Source organism: Neophocaena asiaeorientalis, unplaced genomic scaffold (assembly GCF_003031525.2).
Source record: "Neophocaena asiaeorientalis asiaeorientalis breed wild unplaced genomic scaffold, Neophocaena_asiaeorientalis_V1.1 scaffold142, whole genome shotgun sequence".
Taxonomy (NCBI): domain Eukaryota; kingdom Metazoa; phylum Chordata; class Mammalia; order Artiodactyla; family Phocoenidae; genus Neophocaena; species Neophocaena asiaeorientalis.
Window position 1 is genome coordinate 3,770,294 of NW_020174563.1, and position 13,561 is coordinate 3,783,854.

At 35.4% G+C, this 13,561-nt stretch overlaps 1 protein-coding gene across 1 annotated transcript in view; it reads right to left on the reverse strand.

Annotated features, from left to right (window-relative positions):
• The window catches only part of MIB1 (MIB E3 ubiquitin protein ligase 1), a 117,930-nt gene that overhangs the window by 7,373 nt on the left and 96,996 nt on the right, over positions 1 to 13,561 (reverse strand). Inside the window, exons 17-21 of the mRNA XM_024757922.1 lie at positions 13,301 to 13,482; positions 11,715 to 11,907; positions 6,793 to 6,871; positions 3,215 to 3,328; positions 1,696 to 1,796 (exon numbers count right to left, since the gene is read on the reverse strand). Of these exons, the coding sequence (XP_024613690.1) occupies positions 1,696 to 1,796; positions 3,215 to 3,328; positions 6,793 to 6,871; positions 11,715 to 11,907; positions 13,301 to 13,482 (669 nt within the window). The remainder of the gene's footprint in view (positions 1 to 1,695; positions 1,797 to 3,214; positions 3,329 to 6,792; positions 6,872 to 11,714; positions 11,908 to 13,300; positions 13,483 to 13,561) is intronic.

Sequence of the window (13,561 nt, forward strand, 5' to 3'; positions counted from 1 at the left end):
CTTTCCCAAATAACATAGAAATGAAATAATTAAATTAAAATGTCTAGATTAATAAACCAGGCCTAAAGCCTATATGAAAATGTGGTAACCAACTCTGACAATACCAGAAATCATTGTGAAGAAAACAACAGAAAAAAAGAACCATAATCTAACTTGCTAGCTCCATTCTTCCAAAGTAAATTTTCACATTTATCCTTGAAATTTTGAGAAGCAAATTTGTAGAAAAATCGTAACTTTTTATTTTAAAAAGGCAAAGCAGCTTTTTAAAATTAAATTAGTTTCTTTTTCATTAAACTTTCCAGAGGTCTATGTAGTTAATTAATAACTTCCAAAAGTAAACACATCTGTGCAGTCTGGGTTAAGTTACTTTGGATTAATATATGCTTAATAGTACATAAAATTAATCTTTGTCTTTTAAAGAGACATTGGGGTAACAGAAAGATTGGAGATTTAAAATTTAAAAAGAGACTTATTCAGATGCTTTCTCTTGGTAACCTTGAAGGGGTCCCTGAAAGAAATTCCAACATTCCACAGAAAATAAGTTTTAACTGTTTAAATACTTTAGTGATGAAATATGGCCATGAAGATTATTTAAGAAAGAAAACACTTCAGATAGAAAAGACAAGAGTGAGACTCTTAACAACATGGCAACACTGATGTGACTGCCAAACTAGAGAAAGAACACCCTTTGCTACTCAATCTTTTCATTTGATTCAATCCTTTGAATCAAATCAGATTTAACTGGTGGGTCAAATGGTAAGCTAAGGGGGAAAAAAAGACTTTTTTATTACCAGATACCTAAAAATTTTAGGTAACTTCATTTTACTGTTGCTTTTATTAAATATTAAGCAGATATGAAAGAGTACTTCTGTTGGTATGTATAAGATATAAAGAACAATATAACCACCACCCACCTTAACACATGAATATATATCCTCCTCCACTCCTCACTGATACCCACTATTCTGAATTTTGCATTTATTTACCTTTCCCTTGCTTTTCTTTATAGGGGGGTGTGTGTGTGTGTGTGTGTGTGTGTGTGCGCATCCTTTTCTCCTTTTTAATGAAGTATCACATCTATACAGAAATGTGCACAAATCATAAATGTATAGTTTAATAAATGTTCACAAACCGATCAAATGCAAGTAATCAACTTAGATCATGAAATGGAACTATCAATACTCTAGAAATTTCCCTTGTGCCCCCTCCCAGCCATCTCAGCCAAAAAAAACCACTACCCTTGATTTTAATCACCATCTGTGTGATTTTTTTCTTCCAAGTTTACATCCCCAAACAATATCCTATTTAGTTTTATGAGACAGTGACAAACTTTCCCAAGGTGTTTTTAACAATTTATATTCCCACCAGCACTGTATGAGTTACGGCTGCTAAGTATTTTGCCTAAACATTTGATATTGACAGTTTCTAACATTTTTTTCCCCTCAATCTGATAGGTAGGAAAAGATACCTCAGTGTGGTGTAGCATTTTTTCATGTTGGTCACTGGTGCGTTTCCTATTTTGTAAAGTACTTGATGAAATCTTCTCATCAGACTTTGCTGATTGCAAATATTCAAACACTACAAGTGATACACTAATATGAGCCACGCTTACTACAGAAAACACTAGTAATTTTATAGAAAAAGATGAAATGCCGTTCTTCGAGTCACTGTTCACCATGAAGAAATCACTGTTACCTGCTCTTTAATGTCCTGTAACTGCTGCTGCAGCTTCTGCACGTCTGCATTGACGTTGGTGTTATCCTTATCCTTTTGTAACACCGGAATATTCCCACTTGCTATATAGTACAGATAAAGAATCTTAATGTTACTGACTGTTCTGAAGCAAGAATGATTCTTTATTTCTAAAATCATTAGTTTTATTTATTAAAAACACAAGATTATTATTAGAATCCTCTTAAAAAATTTATTTTCCCACGTGGACAACAGAAACAGCAGTGACATTCATGTTATACTCCTTCATTTATAATCTTTGGAAAACAAATAGGTTTACACATTAATTTCTAATTATATTTAACTCAGCTAGACAATAGTCCACACACAGAGTTCTGGGTTTTCCAAGGTTCTCCTTGTTTTGTTATTGATCTGAGATGAGGAACTCCATGAAAGAAAGGTCATGCTCTACTAAATGGAAGGAAATTTTTTATTTCCCTTTTCCTACTCTCTAGATTCTTGGTCTTTTACTCTAGTTAATCTGTCCCCAGGATTTTTATCCTGCCCTATCGGTGATAAAGAAAAAAAGCTCTGGGCGTAAGTAGCTATGTTAATGTTCTTCCTCATCTGTACACAGAACAAAGAAATCAAAGAGACCATCCAGCTTATGTCTAGTGCAGAGATGAAAAATATTTTTATACAGCTGTACTACAGGTGACCCTTGAACAATGCAGGGGTTAATGAACAAATAACATAGTCTGCCCCCCACATCCATGGTTTCTCTACATTCCCAGATTCAACCAACCACACACGGACCGTGTAGTCCTATAGTATTTACTACTAAAAAATATCCAAGTTTTGGGAGTTCCCTGGTGGCCCAGTGGTTAGGATTCCAGGCTTTCACTGACACGGCCCAGGTTCAATCCCTAGTTGGGGAACTGAGATCCCGCAAGCTGTGCAATATGGCCAAAAAAAAAATCCAAGTTTAAATGGACCCTGGCAGTTCAAACCTGCAATGTTCGAGGGTCAACTGTACTGAAAAGGTTGAAGGTAAATAATTTACTTTTCATCTTTCCCCTTGTTCACTGGGTTACACTTCAGTTTATCTACAGTTACTCTGTCACAAAGAATTACTATTCCATAAAATACTTAAACACACGAGGTAAACCTATTTCATAAAATAATGAGGTTAATACTTGTGTAAATTGAGAAAATAATTTATAATATGATGTCCTCCCACCCTAAGACACAATAAATTTCATCTTCAAAATAGCCAGCAAATTTTCTTTAAGCAAGAATACTACAATGCTCCTTATAACACACATGGAGGTTTCTTAAAAGTCTAATGTTTAAAGGTCCATAATCATATTACAAGTTAGAAAAATACAATTTCAGGTTTCTAATAATGTAACAAGAGCAAAACCCTACCCGTTCCTTGTAGATTCAAGTCACATACCTTCTGTTTTACAAGGAGACAGTGTATTATGAGAAGACATGTCTATGAAAGTCCCAATAAAAAAGCGAAGTAAGAAAATCCACTTACAGATATCATCAGTGGCATCTTCTGAACTTTTCCCTCCACAACACATGATGAAGGGCACTCTTCGTTCAACTACTGCCCGACACTGCACACACTTTTTCATCAGATTAGCACAGTCTGGAAACAGCAATAGGACACTTCTCACAAAAGAGAACATGAACAGGGTTGCCTTCCTCTGCTCATTTTTCATAACTTAAATTTAACACTGAGATAAACACTAAGTTATATCAATACACAATTCTACCTTCTTAAAATGTTATCAACCTAAGAATGTATATTTTTGATTGGTAGCCTCTAGAATACAGAGCCCATCATCATGAAACTAATGACATTTTCTAATACATTGGAATAAACTGTGAGGAGGAGGAGGTTCTAAGTGTTTTAAAAATATGTAACGTAAATATTTCAAGATCTTAAGGCTTGAGGATAAAGGAGGGAGACACCTTTCATAAATTTAACTACTACAACAAGAATTATAAGGCTGCTCACATGATACTTTTTAAAAAAATACTTCCTTTTGTAAATCGCTTATCTCTTAAATTCCTAAAATATGTTGAACAATTCTCTCCCTTCTATCAGACTGATGTAATCTAACAAGGAAATTGCTTAGTGACTATTTTTTTAATGTAGCAGTCAGGAAAATGTCAAAAATTTATCATAATGGACTATCTTTCTAATACCTATATATTGGTAGAATGCTTCCCCATTCCAAGAAGAAATACCCAGGCACAATTCTATGTTATGGATTATTAATACTACACCTAAAGTTATTAATTATAAAATAACACAGTGTTTCAACATTCTTTCCCATTAGCATTTATTATGAAAAGTATACTCCATATCTTAGCCTATATACCAAGTGTCTTTGTCATTTCAAAAACAGGAAAAATAGCAAAAACTGTGGCAGGATGTCTTATGATAAGACAGTAAACCTTAACAAAGCACAAAACCACCAATGTGGACAAGGGGGTCACATACTCCCAACAGTACGTATGCTGGTGGACAGAGAATAACAATTCTCCGTCAAGGCCGATCCTGTTTCGAGGCCTAAACAGAGATGGGTCTGATGCTGGCCTAGGCAAGATGCACTAGGTAGGAGCTAATGTTAGTAGATACCTGGTTTGGGGTCTGTCTTCAATCTGAGGGCAGGTTTTTTTTCTTGAATTTAAAGAATTAATTTAATTGCCTGAGTATATAATATGTAACCACAATTATTTTAAATTCTTGTAGCTCTTAAGTTAGGTTGTTATATTGTTTATATAAAATCTTTCTTCCATCCCTCCAAAAGGGATGTAATTTCCCCTTCCTTTGATTACTGTGATGTGGGGACTGGACCACCTGCTGTACTGTATACTCCTTGAGAAAGGGACATTTTCCACCTCAATTTCATCTTCCCTAGCAAATAAATGTTTACCAATGGTCTGTAAAATGGAGAAATCTCTACTTCTTAGGTTTCTTGTAAAGATAAAAGAGGAAACACCCAGAAAGAGATTTAAATGCCTGGTACAAATTAAGAGCTCAATAAAAGTTAGCTGTTGCTTTTGTTACATTCTAAAGCAAAAATAATGTAAAAACGTTGGGAAATTCCTGGGGGAAAATATTACTTTAAGGCTCTAGAATCTATATTACCAACTACTAATTATAACCAGCTTTCAAGTCACTTTGGTCTCTGACAGGGTCAGCAAACCCAACCAGTCACTTGTTTTTATAAATAAAGTTTTAATGGAAAACAGTCCCACCCATTTGTTTACATACTGTCTGTGGTTGTTTTTGCACTACAATGGAAGAGGTAAGCAATTGGAAAGAGTTGAGGTGTTAGTACAGAAATCATGTAGCCCACAAAGCCAAAAATATGTTTTATTTGACCCTTTACAGAAAATGTCTGCTAACTCCTGGGCTATGAAAATTTACATAACCTGAGCTCTTTTTTACTTAAGACAGAATTCTCTTTCTTCATGCCCTCTGACAGCTGATAATAGCCATATACCAGTCTTTGGTAAACAGAAACAATTACGTGGAGTAGAATGTTACAGTAGAAAACCTTGATCCTTTCTTAATTGACGAGCTGCCTATCAAAATGAAAAAAACAAATAAACAAACAAAACACCAATGCTTAAAGCAAATCTGTGCCAATGAGATTAATCTATTACACAGTTTGTTACTTTAGTCAAATGTTATATGAAAAACCAACACCTAACTGACTGAAACACCATGCTTTACTTTGGGTCCATTTAAGTGAAGTATAAATTGTTAAACTTATTTAAAATTCTTCACTGACAAGTAAAAAGCAAAAAGGAGGATATTAATACTAAGTATATTAACTTGAAAAGAATAAGGGAGATATATAAAAGCAAAGTTTAAAACTCCTCTTAAACTTTAATGTCATCCTCACAAAGATTTCTATAAGCTCTCTTGACATAGAGGTTAAGGAAGGTTAAGAAGGCCAGAAATTATTGCCCCAAATGGTTGCTGTGGGTGGTTCAGCAGGGGGGAAAGTATACAGGAGAGGCAACATAAAGGTGAAGATGTGTTAATTTCATATGTGAAAAAAGGCTAGACTAAACGTATCAACACTCATTTTCGGAAATAAATTTCTCCTGCGTGTGAGAAGTGGTCATTTTGTGCTCATACAACAAATGAAATAAAAAGCTAAGCTGGACCCTCCTACACTGTTGGTGGGAATATAAATTGGTACAGCTCCTATGGAGGACAGTATGGAGGTTCCTTAAAAAACTAAAAATAGAGCTACCATATGATCCACAATCCCATGCCTGGGCATATACCTGGGGAAAACCATAATTTGAAAAGATACATGCACCCCAATGTTCACTGCAGCACTATTTACAATAGCCAGGACACGGAAGCAACCTAAATGTCCACTGGCAGAGGAATGGATAAAGAAGATGTGGTACATATATACCATGGAATATTACTCAGCCATAAAAAAGAAGGAAAGAATGCCATTTGCAGCAACATGAATGGACCTAGAGATCATCATGCTAAGTGAAGTAAGTCAGACAGAGAGGGACAAGTATTGTCTTATACTGCTGAACTTATTTACAAAATAGAAATCGAGTTACAAATGTAGAAAACAATCTTATGGCTACCAGGAAGGAAGTAAGGGGGAGAGGGATAAATGGGAGACTGGGATTGACATCTACACGCTACTATATATAAAACAGATAACTAATAAGGACCTACTGTATAGCACAGGGAACTCTACCCAATACTCCATAATAACCTATATGGGAAAATAATCTAAAAAGAGTGGATACGTGTGTAACTGACCCACTTTGCTGTACAGCAGAAAGTAATACAACACTGTAAATCAACTATACTCCAAAAAAAAAAAAAAGAAAAGAAAAAGGTGAGCTGGGAGAATGCAGTACATCGAGTCTTCCCTAACACTTAGGACTAAGGAGGGAAAGAGGTGACACTCTTGTACAGAGAACAGATGGAGGGTTCTAGAGGCCCACCAACTCCTCTGTTCATGAGTTATTAAAAAAGTAATTCAAAGACATAATTTGTTTCACTTTCTACTTTTATAATAATTCTGAGGAAGTTCTGTACGGGCTACTTACTCTCACAAGCACACATGTGTCCGCAAGGCTGAAAAAGAACAGCTGCTTTCTTGTCAGAACATACCACACATTCTTCAATCTGCAAAAAAGAGGTTACAGCAAAAGCGTAAACATCTACAAATACATCTAGTGACTCTAACAGTTCCTTCTGTATCCAAATGTATTTCTCCTCTATAAGGAAACACTCCTGCAAAGAAGAATTTAACACACACTTATCTGTCCTCTACTTTCTTGGTTACTCATTTTCACATCTTTGAAGACCCCAGCTAAACTGGTCTAGCTCCACTTTAGTCTCCCTACCTGTCCTAAAGAATGATACAGAAAAACTCCATTTCTTCTGAGGTCAGGGAAAACAGACTAGACTTCAATTTTCTTTCTTTCTTTCTTTTTTTTTTTTTAAATTACTTTGAGGACTTCCCTAGCAGTCCAGTGGTTAAGACTCTGCCTTCCAATGCAGAGGGTGTGGGTTTGATCCCTGGTCAGGGAGCTAAGATCCCACATGCCTTGGGGGCCAAAAAACAACAAAAAAAACGAAACAAAAAATAGAAGCAATATTGTAACAAATTCAACAAAGACTTTAAAAATGGTCCACATCAAAAAAAACACACAAAACCTTAAAAAAAAAAACTACTTTGGGGAGAAAAATCAAAAGAACAAATGACTGAGATAAGATAGATTTCTAATATTCATAAAATTCTAGCCACATTAGCCAGACAGCTAAAGCTTAAGGGGGATTTTTCTGTTTACCCACATCCGAGGAATTCCACCTAACTCATCCTTTCCCAGGACTTGGAATTCCCCCACACTGGCTGAAGCCCAGAGCTCTGGACTATTCTTTTCGCCTGATCTCCACAAGTCCTCCACAACCTACTCATAATTTCCCTCAATTTTTCCTCCTCTTCTCCACTTAATCTGAGTTCTGCGTGTGTAACTATTTCTTCACTTTGCTCTGGTTCTCTGACTCCCATCTGCCTACTGCCCTTGGCCCCACATCCATCTTTCACTGATTCTCCTCCTTTCTGACACACATTCACCCCTATCTGTGTCATTTAACATTACTGTCCAAAAATGATGACCACCACTTCACCTAAACAACCAAAATATTGGACCTTCCCAACTTAGACCTTGCTATGTACATAGAATTTACATAGTCGTAGTAATCTAGTGGGAAGCAGTAAGACATGGTTAGTCAGGATCTTTATGTTCCTGCATTCCAATTCCAGCTCCAATACTAACAAATTACCTAACACTGTAGAGCTGCAGCTTTTAAAAAATCTGAACAATAAAGAACAATCCTTCTTCACAAGGTGTTAAAGTGTCAATTAGAAGACAAGGAGAGGACTCAGGTGGCCCTTATTCAAGTATATCCTAGAACAATTCTAACTATGAGATAGGAGGGCATATTTTAAGTAAGACATAACAATATAGAGTAGAAGAAAGAGTTCTGAGAAATATTTAAGAAGACTTGGTAACTAATAAAATGTATAGAATGGTGAAGAAGAGATCTAAGATATCTGCTAAGTTTCTGACTTGATTTAAAACAGTTGAAAGAAACACATTTCAGTCGCCTACAGCTTATAGGATGCAAGACCAGGGTGTTCTTTCCAACTCTAGGATTATACATACAGGCTTTAAGACCTACTCAAGGTCAGACTATAACAAAGGCAATGTTTACCTTCAGTACACAAATCCAGCCCACAAACTGCAAACACTAAGCAGTACACTACCAGAACCACAGTGGGGAGCAGAGACAGGAAGACCCCGGAAATGGGTGACTAAGGAACCCACAGCCTGGAGGTAGGTACACTAACTTTTCATAGCTCCCAACAAAGTTTTTCCTCTCTCTAAAAAAATGGCTGAAATAAACAAATGGGACCTAATGAAACTTAAAACCTTTGCACAGCAAAGGAAACCATAAACAAGGCGAAAAGACAACCCTCAGAATGAGAGAAAATATTTGCAAATGAAGCAACTGACAAAGGATTAATCTCCAAAATATACGAGCAGCACATATGGCTCAATAACAAAAGAACAACCCAATCAAAAAATGGTTGGAAGACCTAAATAGACATTTCTCCAAAGAAGACATGCAGACAGCCAACAAACACATGAAAAGATGCTCAACATCACTAACTATTAAGACAAATGCAAATCAAAACTATGATGAGGTATCACCTCACACCTGTCAGAATGGTGTGGAGAAAAGGGAACCGTCATACACTGCTGGTGGGAATGTAAATTGATACAGCCACTATGGAGAACAGTATGGAGGTTCCTTAAAAAACTAAAAATAGAACTACCATATGACCCAACAATCCCACTACTGGGCATATACCCAGAGAAAACCATAATTCAAAAAAACACATGCACCCCAATGTTCACAGCAGCCCTGTTTACAACAGCCAGGACCTGGAAGCAACCTAAATGTCCATCAACAGAGGAATGGATAAAAGAAGATGTGGTACATATATACCATGGAATATTACTCAGCCATAAAACAGAATGAAATTGGGTCATTTGCAGAGACGTGGATGGACCTAGAGACTGTCATACAGAGTGAAGTCAGTCAGAAAGAGAAAAGCAAATATCGTATAATAATGCATATACGTGGAATCTAGAAAAATGGTACAGATGATCTTATTTGCAAAGCAGAAACAGAGACACAGATGTAGAGAACAAATGCACGGATACCAAGGGGGAAAGGGGTGGGGTGGACGGAATTGGGAGACTGGGATTGACACATATACATTATTGATACTATGTATAAAATACACAACTGATGGGAACACACTGTACAGCACATGGAACTCTACCTAATGCACCGTGGTGACCTAAAGGGAAGGAAGTCCAAAAGGGAGGGGATCTCTCTATGTGAATGGCTGACTCATTCTGTTGTGCACCAGAGGCTAACACAACATTGTAAAGCAACCACACTCCAATGAAAATTAATTAAAAACAAAATAAAATAAAGGAAGGGCTGAGGACCATGGCTAAATTTCAAAGGTGTGTGAGTCAGCTATCTGGCTGGCTAATAAGCTAAAAAGAAAAGTAGGCACAGTATGGGTGAAAGAAGTGAAAATCCCAAACTTTAGCAACTAGACAGACAGACAAAAGTCTCAAGAGCAATGACGACACGGAGGTGAAACTCTGACTGATCTAGCCATTTATTTGTACGTAAGGAGCATCTTCATATAAATATTTTAAGAACTGTATGTGCTAAATACTGGTCAAACATTAAAATGTGACAATTAAAAAAAGTAAATTAGATATTATGTGTACAGTGTCTAGTTCAATGCCTAATATAAAATCAGCGCTTAATACATGATGATTCTCTTCTCCTCTCTATATAAAAGATGTGTTGGTTTTTAAAATGATTCCCGATGCAACTGTATACATATCTGAATTGCTGATAAAGAGTTTAAAATTATCTAGCAAACCAATCTAATAATCATTTACTTACCCATTCAGCTATTATTAAAAAAAAACTTTTCTAAGCATAACTTTTACCCCTTCTGGATTTTTTTCCTCAGATTACATTCCCAGGAGTGGAATTACTATATCAAAGCATATTTATTGTAACTGTTTGTATATATATTGTCAGGATGGTCTCTCAAAAAAATGTAAACCCATTTATTCAGCCAACTGCAGTGTTAAGAGAGTACTCACTTCTCTTTCCTAGCTAGCATTATTTAAAGTTTATTTTTGCTAATTGGACAAGAATGGCTAATAATAGTTCATAATTTTTAATTTGTATTTCTTTAATTGCTAAAGAGACCAAGCTTGTTTATTCTCCCTCTCTCCAAATACTAGTTTTACAATTTGTTTTATCTTCAGTGAAGATGTTCACAATCCTTTAACCACTTGGGGTCGCTATTTCTTTACATTCAAAGGCTCTGCAACGAACCTGGCAAATCTCTTTGGTGGGTATGTAAGTTTTTCTACTTTTGTACAGGTCTGAAAATTCCATAACTTAAAATACAAACAGACTCCTTACTAATTCTTGGAATTCAGAACTGGTCTAAAAAGGAGTGACAACATAATCCTTCCTCTCTACCTTCCTGTTCTGTCAACCCTCCCTTGCGGACATTGGTTTTAATTCTGTCTGTGTATCATAACACAGAGGAAAGAACAGTGACTTAAGAATCAAGAAAACTGCGTTGAAGACCCAACTGTCAGTGTACTTCTTTGAGCTTTGCTTTTTTCAATTATTTCAGTAAACCAAAATGAGTAAGATGGAAAAGCACTCAGTTACATGGGAAAAAAAAATGAAACCAGAAACCCAGAAAAGAATACTGCTTCTCAAAAAGCAAAAGGAGTCAGATGAGATAAAAAGTTCAGAGGAGATACAGAATTTGACCACCAAAAACTGCAGGATGATCAGACTTTATTTGCCTAATGGTGGGATACAGTACGAAATGAATAACATTGTCTATGAAGTTTTCTTGCCCAGTATGTCTAAGCTGACCCTAATCAAGCAGTTAGATCTAACTTCCAGTTTACAAAAACACAAAGGATATAGAAACAAATTAAAGAACACCATGATAAAAATCAAATAAATCCAGAATGTGTGATATTCTACCGAAAAAATCAACTAGTCTTTTACAAAGAGGAATACAAAACAATCCATGTACTCAAAAAAGGTGCAATATACAAGTAACTACAACACGAAGTGGAATTAAATACACCTTTGGGTTATAAGGCGCTTTGAAAGTAAAACAGTACTTTTATTTTTAACTAGTACTATAGTTTACATATTTCAATTGGTGTCTTGAAAATGTATAAATTATACATTCCCATATTTAGATCAGTCTTAGGAAGAACAAAATTAAAAGACACGTGGCATCATATAATCTTATTTATCATTAACTGTAGTCTTAAAGAACTTCAAACAATAATAAAATGTTATATTAAAAACATATTACCTTTGTCCTGGATTGAACTTGTTCTTTACAGATGAGGCATTTCTTGACTCGTGGAGAACACAAAGAACAGGTAGCAATATGTCCACATGGGCCAAAAAGAGTATCTCTCTTCATATCTGAGCACACCATACACTCTTCTAAGGTTTCAGAATCATTACTAATCATAGAAGGACTTCGAGAACCCACCTGACCACTAATAAAAGAAAATATTTCTAATCAAGCCTCTGAGAATATTCATATTACAAATTCATTAATTTAAATGTTTTTTAAAACGTCTAGAGCATCATTAGTATGGGCAAAAAACTTTAGTTATGTTAAAACTTAAGCTTTAACATCTATATATGAAACATTGTATACTATATTTTTCTACTTCTCTGCATTTTTACATACTTCTAGTACAATTCAAGTTTCAATTCAACAAATCCTCACCCAATGGAAAAGAGTGAATCTTCTTCTAACAAAGAAATCAAATACACTAGTTTTTAAAAATTAACATAAAGTTTCCCTCAGAAACTGTTTTATCTATATAAGACCATTTGAGGAAGACACAGGATATAGGAATAAAACAAAAACCCTAACTAGAGCCCATGTTAGTTATGCTAACTACAGACAGAATGAAGCATTATCAGAGTCCACAACTGACAGGGCACTTTGGAAAATATGTCACTGCAGCTGCTGTTTGGACATTTCTTTTAAGTGTATCCTTAAGGAGCATAAAATTCTATTACAGAAAGACAGAACACGTCTATAAATATATATATACAAGACATAAAAATACATGTGCACAGCCAACTACAGGTACAGATAGAAAAGGGACACTCTGTTTCCACTAGGATCTTCAGAAACTCATGAATACGTGGGCTCACACGTACACATTCAAAGTGGTTTCCCCTTATACCCCAGTGTTTAAGTTATTGCTGCAGTAATTACAGTGCCTCTATCTATATATTTTTAGATGCACTCTGCCTTGCTCTAATAAAATGCCCCTTAAGAATATACTTAAAGAAATGTATATACCTCTATATAAAATTGAATACTACTCAGCCATAAAGAAGAATGAAACAATGCCATTTGCAGCAATATGGATGGACCTAGTGATTATCATACTAAGTGAAGAGAGTCAGACAAAGACAAATATAGGATATCACTTATATGTGGAATCTAAAATATGATACAAATGAACTTATTTACAAAACAGAAACAGACTCAGACATAGAAAACAAACTTATGGTTACCAGAGGGGAAAGAGGTGGGGGGTGGGGCAGATAAATTAGGAGTTTGGGATTAGCAGATACAAACTACTATATATAAAATAAACAATAAGGTCCTACTGTATAGCACAGGGAATTATATTCAATACCCTGTAATAAACCATAATGGAAAATATGTATATATATGTATAACTGAATCCCTTTGCTGTACACCAGAAATTAACACATTGTAAATCAACTATACTTCAATAAAAAATAAAATAGAATAGAATAAAAAAGAAATGTATATACCTCATTATATTAATTTCCCTATAACTGTGGAACCACATGATACTTTATGTACAGAATATTAGGTTTTATGATAATAATACAAACCTGACTTTTTCTTTATGACACTTTGCCAGTGCCTTGCAGAGACTTGGATCAGGACAGAGATCAAGTGGCGACTGACCCTTCTTATTTCGAATGCTAAGGTCAGCACCATTAGCAGCCAAAAAACAGGCAATAGATGCTGCACTCTTCTTCTCGGCTCCCTGGGTACCAAGTCCCATTATTAACTGAAATCAAATGAAAAAAGTCATTATTTTCCCTTTAGGAATCTGTTATCAATTCTTATCACTTTATATATATATATAT